This window comes from Zonotrichia leucophrys, chromosome 19, assembly GCF_028769735.1.
Source record: "Zonotrichia leucophrys gambelii isolate GWCS_2022_RI chromosome 19, RI_Zleu_2.0, whole genome shotgun sequence".
NCBI classification, from domain to species: Eukaryota; Metazoa; Chordata; class Aves; order Passeriformes; family Passerellidae; genus Zonotrichia; species Zonotrichia leucophrys.
In genome coordinates, this window is record NC_088188.1 from 4,142,250 (window position 1) to 4,162,047 (window position 19,798).

A 19,798-nucleotide genomic window follows, 5' to 3' on the forward strand; every position below is an offset into this window, starting at 1 on the left:
TCCTCTTCTCCAGGCTAAACAGCCCCAGCTCCTTCAGATGTGGGATGTGGGGCAGGGGCTGAAGCAGGCAGGGCCCCTTTAGCTGCACCCTGAGGGTGCCACTGTGCCCGAGCAGAGCCACCCCTGCCCTGGCACAGGGTGCAGGTTGGCTCCAGGGATGCTGTGGTGCTCAGGAGCTGTGCAGAAAGGGAAGCTGTAACAGCCTGAATGAGGGATGTGGGACTCCAGGCAGTCTCCAAAATGCAGTTTATTGGATCCAAGGTGTTACAGCAGTCCAGGTTGGTTGGAGAGCTGTGCCCACAGCTGTCAGCTCCAGCTGCAGGCAGGCCTGGAGACCCTGAGTTTAGGTTAAAATGCATTATAGGCTTTTCTTTTGGTTACAATGCATTATAGACATTTCTTTGCTGAGCATTTTAATACAGTAGAACCAATCTGTACCTTAACTTTTATCTCTAGCCTATCATAGCTACTGTAATTACCATATTCATGTTACTGTTCTCCAATCACTAACAGTCAGTACATTACAGTTTAAGCTAGAAGTTGTTTTTCAGTTTTCTTGCAGTGGAAAATTCTGAGACCTTTTTTCTGCTTGCCACATTTGCTGCCTTGTTTGCCTGTGCTCTCTTTCTGCTTGGTAAAAACATCTTCTTGTTTGAGGTGGGTTTATCCTTTGCTTTGTCATGAAAACCCCTTCTAACTAACACGTCCTTTTGTCTTCTTGGTTATCCAGTAAAATTGGCTCGGCAATTCTTTTCTTCTATATCAAAACTTGCGTCCATCTCTATTCCTTCTTCAGACTCTACATTTAAAAATCTTTCTGCTAAGCATCTGTGAGACTTTCTTGTCAAACTTTCATCCTTCCCAACAGGACATGGTGTGGGTGAGTTAAGTCATGCACAGCCAGGCACTTGGATCACTGAGTTTTGTCCTCTGGGAGCATCAGCACCATCAGGCTTTGAGTGTTTGCTTGCAGGTAATGCTGAAATCCCCAGGCACACAGCTGCCAAACGCTGCTTTTTACACTTCTCACAGTGAGGATGAGGAGCAGCCCCATTCTCCATCCTCAGCTGGATTTATGGGCTCAGTGTGAGTTAAACCCCCCAGCCAAGCCTGTCCCCAGCAGTTTTGGGGAGTGGAGGTGTGCAGTGCTGGCTGTCAGCAGGGTGAGGCAGAGCAGACATCCCTGCAGGATGGGATCCTTCCCCTGCAGCCGGCCCTGGGAAAGGCAGCCAGTTAAAATAACAGTTTATCCTGCCTGCTGTCGTGTGGGATGGTGGAAGGATCCCAGAGCAGCCCTGCCTGGGCTCCTGCTTTGTGTCACAGGACAGGAGCTGCTCTCCCAGCTGGGGTTGTTTCAGGGTTTTCTTGCCCTTTTCACTGCTGCTTTACTGCCTGTCAGCAAAGTCCAAAGGAATTGGATGCATCCCTTATTTTGCACATTCATTTCCCCTTCCTTGCATAAGGGAAAAGATACTAAAGGCAGTGTGAAAAAAAAAAAAAAAGTGATAACAACATAGAAATATAGTTTGAATAAAGTTATTTAGAGCAGAAAGCTAGGCCTGGACATGATGCTCATCATTATTCTCCCAGAGGGGATCATGCTCTTCCCACATCATTTGGGGGCAGAAGGGTTTCCCATGAGAGAAATCTGATTTTATCCAAGGGAAGCTCCTGAAATGGTGAGGGAAATGGAATTTCAGGGTGTTTGCTGTTGTGAATTGCACCCTGGAATGTGCACCAGGGGTTGCTTTGTCACATGCTGGCCTCTGAGATGTCACCTTGTTCCTCCCTTTCCCCGAAGCAGAATGGGATCAGGGCAGGATGGAGAAACACCAGCTGTGCAGGGATGTGCTCCAGGGATTTTTGCTCCTGTTACAGCAGGAAAAACTCAAACATTTCCCTGAAGCTCCCCCAGTGCCAGCCTGTCCGGATGTGTGTTTGCTCTGGCCAGGAGAGCAGGGCTGTCACAGACATCTTTTATGGAAAATAATTCTTTAGGATTTTTCCTCCTGAGAGGCCTCAGGAACAAAATGTAAACAATGCTTATCTACTGCTGTGGAATGCAACAGGTGCATCTGTGATTAGCTCATGTGGGTTGTTTGTAATTAATGGCCAATCACAGTCAGCTGGCTTGGACTCTCTGTCCGAGCCACAAACCTTTGTTATCATTCTTTCTTTTTCTATTCTTAGCCAACCTTCTGATGAAATCCTTTCTTCTATTCTTTTAGTATAGTTTTAATGTAATATATATCATAAAACAATAACTCAGTCTTCTGAAACATGGAGTCAGATCTTCGTCTCTTCCCTCATGCTGGGATCCCTGTGAGCACTGTCGTCACGCGGGGCTGTCCCAGAGCCTGGCAGAGCTGTGCTGTGCTCCTGGGTGGCACCACTGTTTATTTACCTTTTCATCACCTGACTGCCGTGCCCTGCCACGCTGCAGGCGCCAACTCTGGGCTGCCAGCTCTGTTTGAGTTGGCAGAGCTGGAGATTCACCCTCTGCTGGAGCAGCCCGACGCCAGCCCCACGGCTGCCCGGGGTGCCCAGGCTCCTTGGAGCATCTTGTGTGGAGATTTTGCACCCTGGTATGGACCAAACATCACCACAGATGTGGTGGCACAGTGAGGAGAGGTGTCATGATGTGACAAGCTCAGAGCAAGTTGCAAATGCTCAGCATCCCTGGAGCTGTGGATGTGTCCCTGCACGGCAAAGCCCTCTCAAGTGGGGAAGGTGCCTTAACCCAGAGGGGACAATGCTCTTTTGCTGTGACATCTGAATTTGCTTAATTTGACTGAATTTGCTTATTTTTGGGGCAGTGGATCCCCCAGCCAGGAGGGCTCTGGGCTTTTGCAAAGCGCAGGGCACAGCTGGAGCAGGGGTGAAGGCTGGGGAATGACAGAAACAGCAAACCAGTGGTGTTTGCCATGGGAGGGAGGTTGTATCTTGTTTATTTGCTCTTTCTGATGTCTTTTGAAGCAGCCCTGAATGAGTGGCTGTCGCTGGTGTTGCTGGCACACAGGAAAAGCAGCTCTTGGGATATCTCCTCTTTCTTGGCTCTGCTCTCCAAAGCTGCCATGCAGGAGAGCAGGAGCAGAGGAACCACAGAGGTGTCCACAAGCTGCAGGTCCTGTGATGGGGAGGCTGGGTATTTATGGTGCATGTGGGTGACCCATTTTGGGGTTCTCTGAGCCACCATTGCCCCTTTCCACCCCTGGTGGTGTCACTGCATTTGTGTTCTGGCTGGGAGCTCCTGCCCAGGGCTGGATTTCAAAGAGAGGGGCTATTCAGGTGCCAGCCAGGAGTTTCCATTCCAGCTTGGTTCCACTCACCATGTTGTCCCAAGGGAATGACAGATTTGGGATTTTCCTGGTTCCCTGCCTGTGGTGGGTTTCCCTGCAGGATGGGACATGGCAGCACTGCTGCTGACTCACACAGAACTTGGGGTCTGGGGAGTAGCAAACCCTCTTATTTCTAGTGAGGCTTTGGATGTGTCAGGGAGAAGCTTCAGCCCCAAACTTTCCTGTTTTCCAGTGTGTTTTTATTAGTTCTCACCCAAAAATATGAGCTTATTGTGACTTTCAGCCCTTTTTCTCTGGGTGTTGGGTGCTGAGCTGCCCCTTGAAGAGTGGAGGAAGGAGTCACTGAGAGCAGGAGCTGCCTGTACTCAAACCTGGGGGTTTGGGAGGTGCCTGCAGCAGCATTGCTGCCTTTGAGGTTTGGTGACAGGAGGCAGTGTCACTGTGCAGGCTTTCAGCTGCCTGCCCTGTGCACGTTTCCTGAGTTCACACAAACCCCTTTTGGTGAACTTTCACCAAGATCTCATGCAAAGCCCCGGCCCTGCGAAGGTGCTGCTGCCACTCTTGATGCAAACTCAGTGTGGGACAGCGCTGAGAGCCCTGGGCTGTTCCAGGTGGCTGCTCAGGGTGGAAACTCACCCCAGGCTGAGCCAGGAGCTGTGGGAGCCCCAGCTGCCTCCCCCAGGGCACCTGCCTGCCCCCAGCCCTCTTGCACCCCTTAAAGTGCAGTCTGGATGGAAATAGCAGCAGCACATCTCTTCTGCTTTTAATTTTGGAGGCTCTCTGGGCTGGGGAGAGGAAGCTGGGGGTGGGGAGGAGTTGTGAGAGGGCAGGAGCCACTTTGCTCTGACTCTGTAGAGTGAGTTGAAACATTAAAGGTGCTCCAAGATTAATTTTTTTCTATAAAAATTATAGTTTATAATAAAAATAAAAAGGTATAAAAATATAATAAATATATAAACATATATAAATAAATATATTTATTTATATAAAATATCATATATATAAAATATATATAATAAACTATAATAAAAATATAAAAGGTATAAAAATAATTATAGGCATTGTGTGTTGCTCTGTGTCTCACAGTGGCAGGGTTCAGAGCAGCCTGACCCAGGGGAATGTGGGTTTAAAGCAGCTCATGGTGGGTGTGTCTGTGAGGGCTGAGGAGGCCCTGGTACAGTTTGAAGCATGAGCACATTCAGGTTTCTTGTTTTCACTGGTTGGTTTAGTGAAGGTAGATTTGGTTTAGGTTTGTTTTTTTTTTTTCATTCCTCTGAGTGAAAATAGGTGATGGAAAACAGATGAGCAGGTTTCACTTCCTGCTTTCACTCAGGGCTCCAGGCTGGGGGTGTTTGCAGACAGCCACAGTGGTGGGGCATCAGTGTCTGCCTCAGACTGGCTCCTCTTGGGCTCATCTGGTCCCTTATTCCCTCCAGAAACACAAGGAGTTGGAGAAACATCTTGTTTTGTCATAGAATTAAGTTAACCTCTGAGTTCATTGAGTCTAACTGTTAACCCAGAGCTGCCATGGGTTTCTTGTCAGCTCCATGGGGTGCAGATGTACCCTGAGAGATGTGGGGAGAGGAGAAGGCTCTGGGGACACCTCAGAGCCCCTTCCAGTGCCTAAGAGAGCTGGAGAGGGGCTTTGGAAAAGGGATGGAGTGACAGGACAAGGGGAATGGCTTCCTACTGACAGAGGGCAGGGATAGATGGGACATTGGGAAGGAATTCTTCCCTGGGAGGATGAGGAGGGCCTGGCACAGGTTACCATGAAAAGCTGTGGCTGCCCCATCTCTGGAAGTGTCCAAGACCAGGCTGGATGGGGCTTGGAGCACCCTGGGATAGTGGAAGGTGTCCCTGCCATGGCAGGAGGTGGAACAAGATGAACTTTCAGGCCCCTTCCAACCCAAGCCACTCTGGGATTCTGATGGGGGCAAGTGAAGACAAACCCCCATGAGCCCCAAAATCAGGGGGGTCACTCCTGGGCTCCTCCCTGGTCACTCTTGAGACCTCTCTGGGTGAGAGCCTCACAGTCCTGGGCCCAGCCTTGCCTCAGGAGGCCCAGCTCCCCCCTGGCTGCCCAGGAGCAGGAGGATTCCCTTGGAGGGAACCAGGGTTTGAGCAGTGATGCCTTTTGGGACCTAAAAACAGAGGCAAGACATAATTAAGAGAATAAAAAGCAGTTTGTTTGTATTTATTGAAGAGCCTTCAGGTACATTCAGGGCAGGTGAACCCCTCCAGGGGTTCAAAATGAACAGCAGGTCACAGGTTTTCATATTTTTATAGGTTTGGTTCATTTGCATATTGGGGGTTAATCTTGCAGCTTCAGGTAATGAAGTTATTTACCCCAAGTTTGCTCCCCTCAACTCACTTTTGTTTCTCAGAGCCTGAGGCAGTGAGGTATCCTTGGTTCCCAGGCCTGGAGAGGAATTGTTTTGTCTGCCCAAAATGGGAAAGCTGTAGCTAACACTCCATATGGAGTTTGGAGTTAAACACTAAAGAATTGCAGGATTACAAATATATGGAAAATAGAAAATCTCAAATCTTAGGGATCACATTGTCCAGTGGTTGTGGGACCTGTGGCTGCATGTGAAGGTCACGGTCACCTCCTGGGGATGTGGAAATTTTGGGCAAACTGTGCTGGGTGCTTGGGAGCCCCTGGGTTTCTCTGAGGTTCTGCAGGTGCCTGGGCTTGGCTTTGGCTGGCAGCAGTGTGGATGGAGGCTCTGCACCCCCTGGGTGGCTTCAGGAGGGCAGCTTGGAGCAGCTGAGCATGGCCCTTGGATTTGTTTCCTAGAGCGTTGCAGGCTGTAAAGTACAACAGATTAATAGGAAATATGGTCTGAAAGTTACAGTCCCCAGTGGGGCTGTATTGGGTTTCTGGCAGGGCATTTTATGGGATGGTTGCACTTCTGTGTCTTGGATTTGGAGAGGGCAGCTCCTGAGGAATATTTTTTTAGGCAGGCTGAGTGTAGGAACAAATGCTGCTGGAGCCACTTGCAGCAGCAGGGAAATGAAATTTCCAGGGCTGCTCACTTCGTGTTGGACTGAGAAGTTTGAGGACAAGCTGCCTTGGTGTGGGAATTTGTGCAGAAAAATTTGCATTTTGGGATGCTGAGTGAGGCTTAAGGGAAGGGATTGCTAGTCTGGGTCCAAATCACTAATGATATTTTTATTTTTATCATTTGTTGCTGTCCTGTGCTCCTTGGGCTGTCGATGAAAACCCACAGAGCTCCCTGCAGAAGAAGGTAAGTCCTGGGCTGGAGGTGGCAGTGCCTGCCTTGGGTCTGGGTGGAGTGTGCTGGGGACAAGGCAGAGGGAATCTTTGGGGTCTTTTAATCTTAGTTTTAATCTTGGTCTTTTAATTTGAGCCCAGAGAAAGCTGGGCTGACATAGAGCTTCCCGTGGTGGTGAGGCTACTTCTGTGGATAGAAACACAGAGGATTTTTAAAACCAGACCCAGTGAAAGCAGGGCAGTGGGGGAAAGGGAAGCATTTCATTTTAGAGAGAAGCCCCCAATGCAGTGCTGCATGTCCTCACCAATGCCCTGGCCAAGGGGCAGCCTGAAGCAAGCAGAGATGTGGTTCTGTGGCTCTCAGGGCCTCAGTTGTCTACCTGTCTTCTAGGGATTTTTTTGAGCACTGATTGTGCTTGGCTTCATGTTTTCCCACCAGGAAAGTCCCTCTGGGAGCTGGTCCTGGAGCAGTTTGAAGACCTTCTCGTCCGTATCCTTTTGATGGCAGCTTTTCTGTCCTTTGTGAGTACCCAGAGCTTGGGGTGGCACCTTCTGGGGCACACACAGCCTCAGGTGACATCCAAAGAGGAAATGAGGGCAGGTGCCTGTGGGATGAAGGAGATGCAGCAGCAGAGCAGTGGTTTGTAGGGCATGGTGGCAACATCGCTGCATTGCTTGAAGATGGGACTGGAGGATTTTTCAGTGATGCTGATCAAAAAGCACCAAAAGTGATATCAAAGAGCTCCCTGGGCTACCTTCTGTTTGCACAGGGCTGTTCCAGGCTGATGATTTGAGCCTGGTTTGCTGTGCCCCAGGGCTGAACTGTCAGTGCGGTTTTGCCCACAATCTACTCTGGGAGCATCTCTGCATGAGGAGATGTTTCCCACCAAGGTGATGATGGAGAACAATTGGGGTATTTTGAGTGTAAGTCAGTGTGTTTGGCAGCAGGATGGCAAAGCTGGGACTCCTGTCTCTTCCTTTAGGATGTGACCCATGGGTAGATAAGGGGGAAGGCTGGTCCCTTGTGGGGTTTAATACATTCCCAAACCAGCATGCAGTGAAGTGAGTGCAGGTAGAGCAGGTGTGAAGCCCTGTGCCAGAGGTCAGGTCCTTGTGCCAGTGCCTCTGTGACAGAGCAGAGAGGTGCTGCTGTGTTGACACAGTGCAGATTGATGAGCAGTTAAATGGAGTGGAAACATCTGTGTGTTCATCTGTACCATGGTATGAGGCCTTTTGGGATGGAGAAGGGGGCTCAGGGTGGTGGAAGCCACAAGGTCAGTCCCTGCTCTGCAGGGCTGCTCTTACTGCGCTGATTATTTGTGTTGCTTCACTGAGCTTCTGCCCAGGAGGGGCTGCAGTGCTGCCTGGTGTCTCCATTCATCAGCTCTTGGCCATGGTGTCCCCACAGGAGCACTGAACACAGGGAGAGGCTTTCCTGGTGCAGGCACTCATTCAGGCATTGCATGGCTGCTTGCTCCAGCCCCACTTGTTCAGTGCCTCAGCTTATCCCAGCAGAGCACTGGAGGCTCCAGCAGTGGGACATGGCAATTCCACTCTTTGACCAAACCATGTGGGTCTGGCCATCTCCAGGTTGTTCCCTCTCCAGCAAATAACCACCTGTGGCTTGGCTCTTGAGTCCCTCATCCCTCTTAAGATGTTGCTGCTCTGGTTTGAACCACATTGTGTTCCTTTTCTCCTGCCACCAGATCCTGGCCTGGTTTGAGGAAGGGGAGGAGACCACGACGGCGTTTGTGGAGCCCATTGTCATCATCATGATCCTGATTGCCAACGCTGTGGTGGGGGTGTGGCAGGTGAGCACAGCTGCCCTCCAGGTCTGCTCCACGAGGCTCAGAGCCTTCATCTAAAGGTCTGGCTGCTTCATGCCCCTGGAAATTAATTTTCCAAAGGTTCAATTTTCATGTTGGCCATGCTTCCCCATGCCCTGCACATATATATGGCTGCCTCTTGGCTGGTTCTTTCAGTCTTTCTTTGGCAATTCTTGCAGGTTGGAGCTTATCTTGCACTTATCCAGGCAAAAACTGCTTGTCTCCTGGCCAGGGCCAAATCCTTTTTCCAAGGGAAGGTCTTTGCTCTGTCCACAGAAAGCCACAGTGGCTGCTGCCCCTCACCTCAATGTGTCCCTCTTGGGGGATGAGCAAACACTTCAGCCAGTGATGCTCCTCTTTTCCACCTATTCATTATAAAGCCATTTATTTACCTGCAGCTTGATCTGAGGTGAGGTTGCTGGATGGGGAAAAATGCATTTGGTTGGGGCACACTGCTTCTCACAACGAGAATGAGATGATCAACCCCAAAGGTCCAGGCAATGTCCAGGACCTGGGGTGGTTTGAAGCAGCAGGAATCATTTTGAAGGTGCTTGTCCCATGCATGGTGTGAATGGATTCCAAAGCAGGGCTGGGTTTAGGTTTTCCTGCCTTTGCAGTGGGTGGGAAGGAGCCTGCTGGCACCATCAGCTCTGCTCCTGTCTGCTTGCAGGAGAGGAATGCAGAGAGTGCCATCGAGGCGCTGAAGGAGTACGAGCCCGAGATGGGCAAGGTGATCCGCGCCGACCGCAGCGGCGTGCAGCGCATCCGCGCCCGCGACATCGTCCCCGGGGACATCGTGGAGGTGGCAGGTGGGAGCCACCACCCCGGGCATGGGGCTGCATGGGGAGGTGGCACTGGCCAGGGCATCCCCAAAGCTGAGGCTCTTCATGCTTTCCTGAGCATCAGGCAGAAGAGAACAGCAGAGAAGAGAAAAAAAATCTCAATTTCTGATGCAGGTTTTGTGTCTCAGGAGGGTTTCTCTTTTTTCTGGAAGATCAAGGAGAACTTTTAATTTTCCATTGAGATTCCCTGTTTCTGGAAGCTGCTCTCCCACACACATCCCTGGACAGGGTGTGGGTGCTGCTGCAGGCCCCTGGGTGGGGAGGCTTCCTTGGGAGCTGGGGCTGCTCATCCAGGCAGGGTGACAGGCAGAGGGTTTGAGCTTTTTGGTGAGCTCATCACTAAATGGGGGGGTGCTTTTTCCTCTGGGTGGGTTGTACCCCCCAGCCCTTCTGTTGGAGCTGTGCATTCAGCAGAGCTTGCCTGGGGGTCTGCTGCCTGCCCCAGCAGAGCTGAGGAGGATTCATTCCAATGATTCTGTTCTGTTTGTTCCTAAAATGATGCTGTAAAACCCCCAGAGCCACAAAACTAATCCTCTCCTTTCCTCTTCGTGGCCCTGCTGGTGGAAACATGCTGCAATCCCTCCCTTGCCCAGCCAGCTTGCTGTTATTTATGTCTTCAAGTTGGGCTTCAGCTGGAAGATGAATAAAAAAATAGTGGAGGGAGGATCAAGCCAGCCAGATCCTCAGCTGGGTGAGCTGGCAGCACTCCCAAAGCAGCTCTGACAATGCAGTCCAGCTGCTGACCTGGCCTTTAATTAAATTAATGAATTATTAATACAATTCTGCCATCCTTCCCGAAATCAAGTGCACACTGCCTGCCCATCAGCAGCCCAATATTACTTTTTAATGGCACAATCAGCATTACAACTGGAATGGAAAGAGCTGGGCTCTCTGGAGGGGTTTTGCAAATTATTAGCAAATTGTGGGTTTAGGAGGTTATGGAAAGTGGTGAGGGTGCTGTCAGGTGCCTGATAGGAAAGCACACAAGGAGGAAAAGCTTTGAACCTGCCGTGGACATGCAGGTGATGCCCTGGATGTGTGACAGCACAGGCAGGAGGGGCTGGCTGCTGTTTGCATGTGCAAATGCAATGAACTTGGCAGCAGGGAGCAGGAAACCTGTCAGGCTGAGACAAGGAGGGGGTGGCTGGAACTTGGCAGGCTGCTCAAACCCAGCTGAGTTTTGCCCTTTTGTGACAAGGCCATGGAGGTGAGTCCTGGTGCAGGCAGCTTTTGCCTTTCCCAAAAAGCGCAGGCAGAGCATCCCTTTGGGAGCACCAGAGGTTGCTGTGACCCCTGTGGTGCTCAGGCAGTTCCACTGCCCACAGCCAGGCTGTGTCCCCCTGTTTTCCTCTCTTTCTCTGGGGAGATTTGTGGTGCTGGAGGGGTCAGCACATGGTCAGTACCCGGATAATGGCCAGGGCAGGTCTGTTCTGTGGGATAGCAATCACAGAATCCCAGAATGACAGAATCCCAGAATGATGAGGTTGGGAGACACCTCTAAGATCAGAGTCCAACCCATGCCCTAACACCTCAACCAGGCTACAGCACCGAGTGCCATGTCCAGTATTTTTTTAAACACATCCAGAGATGGTGATTCCACCACCTCCCTGGGAAGAGCATTCCAGTACTTTATTATTCTTTTGGTGAAAATTTTTTCCTAATATCCAACCTATCCCTTCCCTGAGGTAGCTTGAGGCTGTGTCCTCTAAAGAAGGCAAAGAGCCACCAGGGCTCTCTCTGTTCCCAGATGTTGCAGGAGTGTTCCTCTATAGGTTTAGCTCCTCCTGCCATTCCCAGGGGAAGGGGAGCTCTTTGCTCCCCCTGAACAGATGCAGAGTCCGAGTTCTGTGCATGGTGTTTAGGGGAGGTCTGTGCTGGCCCCCCCAGACAGATGTACAGGGAGCAGGGGGGGGTCTGGCAGATGCTGCTGCTGCATCCTGGAGCGTTGGGATCTGCAGCTGGAATAAGTGGCTGGGTGGTGGAGCAGTGCCAGCCCCTGCTGCTGCTCTGGGGGGGTTTACAAGCCCCGGGAGGAAGCCTGGGATTAAAGTTTGGGATTTTAGAGCATCGTTAGCAGCCAGGCCAGCAGTGTTGTGTAAGGGATGGGAGGGGCTGGGAGCCAGGGCTCCCCTCAGTATTTCCAAAGCTCAGAGCGTGGCTGTGTCCAGCGATAAGGGAGCAGGAGGAAGAGCCAGGGGGAAGAAACCCAGCAGGAAAAGCAGCTTAAAATGGCTTTTTTAAGGAAGCACTAGTGCCTTGGAGGGTGCTGTTGGGTGGCAGTGGATAGGGCAGCTTTCATTGTGCCCACTGTGCCATGCCAGGAGAGCCAGGGATGGTTGTTTGTCTTGGACACAGAAGATTTTCCATTGTTAACAGCTTCCAGTCAGCCCAGAGAAACCTGAAGCAGAGTTAGACTGGTATTAGGAAGGTCAGATTGCTTCAACGTGGGGATGTTCTGTTTTTTTTGCAGGAAAGAGGCAAATGAGTTTGCAGGGAAGAGGAGAAACAGGGACACAGTGGGGAATGGATGCAACACAGCAGGCAGGCACCACCAGGGTTTGGTTTGTAAATTACAGACAGACAAAATGAAGTTTAACAAAGCTGTAAATGCAGAAATTGGGGATCCCAGTGCAGGAGCCTTTGCCAGGGGCTGCACCCCTCATTGCTTGAGGCTGGTGCTGCTGTGCACCTGCACATGGCTGGGCTCACTTGGGGGTTTGCTGTGCCCATTCCTGGGGTGTTGGGTGCTGCCAGTGCCACCTGGCAGAGCTGCTGTGCTTGTCCTTGCAGTTGGGGACAAGGTGCCAGCAGACATCAGGATCATCGAGATCCGCTCCACCACCCTGCGGGTCGACCAGTCCATCCTCACAGGTCAGTGTGGGCCTTGGGGCAGGGGCAGCTGCCTCCTGCTGCCTTCCTGGAGGCCAGCCTCAGAGCTGATGCTGGGATAAGGGCTTTGCTGGGGTGGGAAAGGTGGGAGAGAAAGATTTAGATGATGGTTGGACCTTCCCAGGTCCTCAAAGTCACGGCACAGGTGAGATGTGTCTGGTGCTTGGGAGTCCTTCCTGCAGAGCACAAATCCTGGGGTTTTCCTGTGTCACTTGTGGGGTTGGACATCCCTGAGAGTGACCACCTGGACCTTAGGGCCACCTTGACCATGACCACCTTGACCCTGTGACCACCTTGACCGTGACCACCTGACCTTGGGGCAACCTTGACCACCTTGAGAGTGACCACCCTGAGAGTGACCACCTGGATCTTGTGACGACCTTGACCATGACCACCAAAACCCCAAAGCTCAAAACCCCAAATCCCAAAAACCCCAAAACCCCAAACCCAAAATACCAAAACCCCCAAACCCCAAAACCAGAGTCCCCCAAAACCCCCAAATACCAAACCACCAGACCTCAAAATCCCCAAACCCAAAAACCCCAAAATCCCCAAAGCCCAAAACCCAAAATACCAAAGCCCCAACCCTGTGGTGGATGTTTGGATGGTTTGGTGGCAAAGTGCTGCTCTAGAGCACTGTGTGATGCAGGCTTGGAACAGGGATGAGATGAAGATGGAGAGGGAACATGGGTGGTCCATCTCTCTCCTCTTATCTTGGCAGGGGAGTCGGTGTCGGTGATCAAACATGCTGACCCCATCCCTGATCCCCGGGCTGTCAACCAGGACAAGAAGAACATGCTGTTCTCTGTAAGTCCCTTACACCTGACTCCACCTCTTCTGTGGTTTTCCAAAGTGCAGAGGCTGCTGGTGGATGTGGGAGATCTCTGAGCAGAGAAAGGGAGTGCATGCATAAGATCTGAATCCATAAAAAGAGCCCCAAATCCATAAAAATAAGAATCTGCTTCATTTGGATTCCATCTGGGCTGTGGCACATGAGGCCTTTAAATACCTTGGGAAATCTCAGAGCACTTTTTCCATCCATGCATTATGGATGGGGAAGAGGTCTGTGGTGAGCCTGGAGCTATTGCAAATTTGGGTTTCCTCCCTTCTCATGTTCTTCTCAGGCAGAAGCCAAGTTCTCGAGGGGTTACAGCTCTCAAAAAGGGCTCTCCTGTTCCTTAGGATGGGTTTATATAAAAAACTCAAGATGTCCCATTTTCCCCTTAAGCAAGGGGGGAAAAGAGCAACCCGTTTTCCTTTCACAATGAGGAACCCATTTCCCTTTCACAATGAGCAACCTATTTCCCTTCCACAATGAGGAACCCATTTCCCTGCTCAAACCAAGAGTTTTCATGCCCACATACCCACTCTCCTGCTTTCCTCCCCTCCAGGGCACCAACATTGCAGCTGGCAAGGCCGTGGGGATCGTCATTGCCACGGGGGTGTACACTGAGATCGGGAAGATCCGCAACCAGATGGTGGAGACCGAGCCTGAGAAGACACCCTTGCAGCAGAAGCTGGATGAGTTCAGCCAGCAGCTCTCCAAAGTGATTTTCCTGGTGTGCATCGCCGTGTGGGTCATCAACATCAGCCACTTCAGCGACCCCGTGCACGGCGGCTCCTGGTTCCGCGGCGCCATCTACTACTTCAAGATTTCGGTGGCGCTGGCGGTGGCCGCCATCCCCGAGGGCCTCCCCGCCGTCATCACCACCTGCCTGGCGCTGGGGACACGCAGGATGGCCAGGAAGAACGCCATTGTCAGGAGCCTGCCCTCCGTGGAGACCCTGGGCTGCACCTCGGTCATCTGCTCCGACAAGACGGGGACGCTGACCACCAACCAGATGTCCGTGTGCAGGGTGAGAGGCTGAGTGTGGGGTTAAACCCTTTTCTGGCCCAGAGATGGGGAAACAGAGATGTTGACTGGCACCCTCACCACCAACCAGATGTCTGGAGAGTGGGGTTAAACCCTTTTCTGGATCACAGATGGGGAAACAGAGATGTTGACCAGCACACTCACCACCAACCAAATGTCCATGTGCAGGGTGAGAGCTCAGGGCAGGGGAGAGGCTGAGTGTGGGGTTAAACCCTTTTCTGGCCCAGAGATGGGGAAACAGAGAGGTGTTGAATTTGCAGACAAATTCAACGTGAGGAGAGATGAGAATCTTGTGTGCTGGTAAAAACGAGTTTCCTAATAACACCTAAGCCAAGAGAAGCTACTGAGCCCTGGGGACCCTCAGGCCTTCCTATAAACCCTCAGGGGTCCCTATAAACCCCCACACTGCTACCACCACACAGCTCTGGTGAGGACACAGAGCCCATTCTCTTGGCTTGGGTATAATTAGGAAACTCGCTTTTAGCAGCACACCATTGTGGAGGTGCTGTGTTGCAGTCTCATTTCAGGGGTCACTTTCCAGGGAATGTTTCTTCCTGCTGGGATGGGACACTGAGACACAGCTGATGCCCATCAGCCTCCTCTGCTCTCTTGCTGTTTTCCCCCTATTTTTAACCCAACCAGTGAGAAATCCTGGACCATGCAAAGTTACAAAGCCTGGAATCTTGAAAAGCATTTCTGATGGAAGGAGGGAGCCCTGGGGTGGTTTGGTGAAGGGTTTGAAGGCTCCTCATCCACCAGAGAATTTTGCTCCCACATAATTGGCCATGTGGAGAGGCGACTTGGTAGGAAAGCCTGGACCTTCTGAGTAGTTCTCAGTTTTCCCATTAGTCCATGAGTGTGAGGAAAGCTTTTTACATGCCTTTGGCGTGTTGTTTTTGTAGGAGAACCTTGGAAAATGTGTTGCTGTGGGAAAAAAGAAGGAGCTGGCCAGCATCCCTCCTCTGTGACACACAGACAGTGTGGGGGGAAGCTGTGACAGTGCTGCAAACCAGGCACAGGCCTTGGCCACTGGTTAGCTCAGCACAAACTGCAGATGGATGGAAATGGCTGATATTCCTGCATCAATTGTCTTCTGCAGAATGAACTCAGCAACTTTAAAAAACCGAAAAAAAAGAGCTATTAAAAAATCAAAGTATCCTCCAGCCCATGTCCCCATAATCCTGTTGCAATATCTGTTTATTCCCTTGGCTGGATCCTGGCTCCCAGGGCACAGTGCTGGAGAAGGGCTGGCCCAGGACACAGAGCCAGGCTGTTAATGTTTAATTAACAGGGATTCCCGTGCTGACGTGGGCAGGACAGGGCTGCCTGCCTGGCCCTGTGAGTGGCAGGTGGGTAAATATTAAATATTTGTGCTGGGCAGCCCTTGGTGTGGCCAGGACATGCTCCTGTGCCAAACAGCCAGCCCAGCCATGGGCTGAACAGCCAGAAAACCCTATCAATAACCTGGGGAAATGTATTAATTGAGAGTGATTTCATTAAGTTGCCCATTAACAGGGTGAGTGCAGCTGCTGAGTGGGGCCTGCTCACTGTCTCAGTGCTGGCATCAGCTCTGGGAGCTGTGCAGGGACTCTGGAAAGGCTTCAGGGCTGGTTTCAGGAGCTGTGCCATGTCTCTGGGTCCCTCCCAGAGCTGGGGTCTCATGGCCAGGGTGCTGTCTGAGCCAGGACACACCCAGGGCTCAGCAGGGTGAATCTGTGTCCCCCAGAGCCACCCAAAATGAGGGGCTTTGTGCTGGGGGCTTTGTGGTCCTGTCCACCCAGGATGGTTGAGACTTTGCTCTGACCTCAAGTCCACCCAAGGTTACAGTGACAAAGCCACAAACCCATTTAGTAAAGCAGAGCAAACCCGTGGTTTGTGTCACTCCATGGTCACCTGGGGGTCTCTGAGACCACCACATCCCCCAGGGCAGGGAGGAACCAGGAGCAGCCTCCTCCCAGCCTGTAAATAACCATGGAGCTGGGAGCAGTGAGAGCCTGGCAGGAGGAGAAGGGACATTAATTAATAATAATAGAAGCATCACAGCTCTCTCTGCTCTCACATGTTTAAATCACTCTCCTAAAACTTGCAGCAGCCTTTTATGCAGCCTACCTTAATTTTCCAGGAAGGTGGCATTTGAAAATCAGGACTCAAAGAGGAGATGTGGGCTTGGGGGTGGGGGGAATGATGCTGGCACCCCACGTCTGGGAGGAGGTGATCAGTGTGATATTTGGGGGTGATCAGTGTGATATTTGGGGTGATTAGTGATATTTGAGGTGATCAGTGATATTTGGCTGTCTGAGATGGCTGCTGGTGTTGTGGGGAGCAGGAGCAGAAAGGGGTTTGTTTTGCACAAAGGTTGAAGCAGAGCCTGGACATGCACACTGCCATCCCTGGTGCAGTCCCCAGGGCTCTGTGCCTTGGCTCAGCACTGTGGCCTGTCCAAACCTGTCACTAATTACTGGGGGACCTGCCTGGGGTCCCCAGGGGCTGTGAGTTGGCTGGGGCTGCTTCCAGTGCATTGATGCTGATCCATGGGTTGGTTGATGGAATAGTGACTGATGGTTACAGCTCTTACAATTCCAGACAGCAATCCTGCCTTTCTCCATGAGTAGTTCTTTTAAAGACACTGCAGAAAACTCAGTGCAGATAAATCCTTCACACCTGTCTGCCCCACAAGCCCACAGCTGCTGCTCCAGGGATGCTGCACCCACAAATGCCCTTTTCTTCCTGGAAACACCCCCCAGCAGCAGCATCCAGGTGTGCTGCAGCACCAGGCTGGGCAGGATCCAGGGGACAGGAGAGGGACAGTGATGCTGGAGCCCTTTGGGAGGAGGGTGATTACATTTTCTTTCCAGCCTCTCTGCTGCATTAAGGCCCCAAATCAGTGGCATGGCTTTGAAAGGTTCAGGGCAGGGGAAGCCCAGGGTGCTGCTGTCTGTGTTCCCCTGGCTGCAGCTGCTGTTCACTGTGCTGCACAAGAGACTGAGCAGCCCTTCTGTGAGCCTGGCTTGTCAGCAGCCCCCAGCTGAGCTGCAGCATTCCCACCTCCTTCTATTGCTCCTGATATTATTTCTATTCTTTTTGTGATGGAAACTTTAGTTCTACTCTTAACTGCTTAAGACGCAGCTATTTCCTCTGGACTGCTTCCACTGCCCACAAACCTGCCCACTTCTCAGCCTGGAAATCTGACAGAACACCGACAGGCTGAGGGAGCTGGGCTGCACAGCCTGGAGAAGGGAAGGCTCAGGGGAGACCCTGGAGCACTGTTTAGTGCCTAAAGGGGCTCCAAGAGAGCTGGAGAGGGACTGGGGACAAGGGCCTGGAGTGACAGGACATGGAGGAATTGCTTTAAGCTGAAGGAGGGGAGATTTAGATTAGATTTGAGGCAGGAATTGTTTCCTGTGAGGGTGAGGAGCCCTGGCACAGGTTGTGGCTGCCCCTGGATCCCTGGAAATGCCCAAGGCCAGGTTGGAACAACCTGGGATAGTGGAAGCTGTCCCTGCCCATGGCAGGGGGTGGGATGAGATGAGCTTTAATGTCCCTTTCACCCCAAACCATTCTGTGACCCTGCAAACACCTCTGCAGTGCCCTGGCTGCCCCCATGCTTGGCCCAGTCACGCAAGCTGGGAGCAGCAGGAAATTTGATATAACCTCTGCTTAGCACCTTTTTTTTTTTTTAAAGGGATGGAAAAATAAAGAGCTTGGAATGTTGTGGGTTTTTTATTTCCCTTTTCCCTTTTTTAATAAGAAAGACACTATTGTGAAAGCAATAATTGTTTTGTAGCCATGGGCATTTGAAAACAAACAGGCTCATATCAGGCAAACCCATCAGGCTGGGGTGGGTGCTTTCAGCTTTTTAATAAATGAGTCTGGTTGGTGTTTCAGGATTCATTTTCTGAGGAGGACAGGAGATTTTGGCTCTCTGGAAGGTTGATGGTGTTGGATGTCTCAAAAAAGGTGGTGGGTGCTTAGGCTTGGAAGGTTCCTTGTGGTGGTGTCTCAGACTGGGTGCCTCAGCTCAGGTTCTGGGTCTGTCATCTCTGAGGGGTTGTTACCAAAGGAAATAGGATTTGATTTCTTTATTAAGCTGCCAGAGGAGCCCAGTGCCTCCAGGGGACCTGGGACACCTCTTGTGCAGCACTTTGTCTCATTATTTCCTTCAGAACCCTTCAGGGATGCTGATGGGCCTCCCTGATGGGCCCTGGGAAAGGAGCTGAGGGCACTGTGCCCTGTGAAGGCTGGACTAGAACAGGGGCTGGACAGAGCTAAAGAATAAAGCAGGGATTTATTAAAAGGATCTCCTCCATGGATCCACCTTGGGCAGCACAAGAGCCCAGCCAGGGCTGCACCCAAGGTGAACCAAAATGGTCCCAAAATGGACAGCCAGTCACAGGGTCTCTCTTTTATAAGTTCTGCTCCATTGCACCTTGCAGTTCATTGTGCAATTCCAGCTTTAGCCCATGCAGTCCCATCCTGCTTGTTTTTCTCTCTTTAGTTCATATTGTTTATGTTGTTGGGCCTGAGATCTGGATCATTTGTCCCCAGCTAGAGAAGGAATTGTTTTGTCTCCCTGCTCTGTGCACAGAGCTCACCATCCCCTCATAGGAAGCCCAGATCCACACACTAAAGCAGCACAGAATGTGAAAAATATAAAATCTAAACCTGAGGCATCAGCATTAGCCCAGGATTGGGGTAGCGGATATCTGCAAATAGCTGGGAAGCCATGGTGAAGTTGATTTGGGCTCAGAATTTCTCACACAGGGGATGAATGCTTTGAACCTGCTCCTTTAATTTACCTTATCCTGTAAAACAGGGAGGTGAGAAAAGCCCCTGGGGTGTCCTGGTGCTGACCATGCTGGGATTGGGCTCCCCTGAACATCCCCTATGGCTTGGCCTGTCCCCAAGCTCAAACCTGGGACACCTCACACCTGCCAGCGTGGCTGCACTGATGAGGTTTCCTTGTATTATTAACAGTAATTAATAATAATAGCAAGTTATAATTAATAATAATAGCAGGTGAACCTCTGTTTGTTGCCAGAGGAAACGTGGAAGGCAGAGGAGTGGGTGGTAGCTGGAGCTGTTGCATCTCTGGTGCTGAGTGATGCCTGCTGATTTCTCCAGCATCTGTTGCTTCCCTCTCCTGGGGAACAACACAAACAACCAGAGGAAAATAAATAGAGTAAAAAAACTAATTATTTTGAAGCAGGTTGGAGTGGAACAGTTTTCCCTGCACCTGCTTTCTGGAGGCACTCTGCAAATTCATGGAGCTGAGGAGAGCAGCACTTCTCTGCATCCAGATTAAATCCTGGCTTCTCCCTGCAGCCAGGGAAATGCATTTGCCAAACCAGTTTTATTTCTTTATTTGCTTGTTTTTTTTTATTTATTGTGTTGCTTTTTGGCTTCAGTGTGGGTCATAAATAACAAGAAGCAGAAATGAGCATCTCTGAACTCTCTGCTCTTGTTCCCAGGGATGCTGCCCTCAAAGGTGGGCTGTGCTGGGAGGGACAAGGGGAACTGGGGGACCTTGGGGAGAGGGGAATTGTAATTTTATTTCAGAGTTTGAGGGATTTGTCTCATTATAGCAGCAAAAGAAAAACTGGAAGGATTTTGAAAGGCAAAAATCACTATAAATGGAGTGTGGGGGACTTTTATGGCTCACTGGGGTTTTATTACAGAGCTGAGCTGTGATGCCAGCAAGGCACAAGGCTGGGGGCTGGGAAGGGTGGCAGGGGCAGCCACCCCTGCTTGGATCCTGCCCTGCAGAGGCTTTCCAGGGCAGGAGTGGAAACCTTGACCCTTCTGTGCTCCAAGAAAAACACAGGAACCTTCTTAGG

General features: G+C 51.1%; 1 protein-coding gene across 3 annotated transcripts in view; it reads left to right on the plus strand.

Moving 5' to 3' along the window:
* ATP2A3 (ATPase sarcoplasmic/endoplasmic reticulum Ca2+ transporting 3) overlaps positions 1-19,798 on the plus strand; it is a 61,550-nt gene that overhangs the window by 15,654 nt on the left and 26,098 nt on the right. For all 3 annotated transcript variants that reach the window (XM_064729075.1, XM_064729073.1, XM_064729074.1), the window contains exons 2-8: positions 6,530-6,547; positions 6,974-7,056; positions 8,241-8,345; positions 9,031-9,169; positions 11,993-12,073; positions 12,813-12,898; positions 13,483-13,947. In XM_064729075.1, the coding sequence (XP_064585145.1) occupies positions 6,530-6,547; positions 6,974-7,056; positions 8,241-8,345; positions 9,031-9,169; positions 11,993-12,073; positions 12,813-12,898; positions 13,483-13,947 (977 nt within the window). The remainder of the gene's footprint in view (positions 1-6,529; positions 6,548-6,973; positions 7,057-8,240; positions 8,346-9,030; positions 9,170-11,992; positions 12,074-12,812; positions 12,899-13,482; positions 13,948-19,798) is intronic.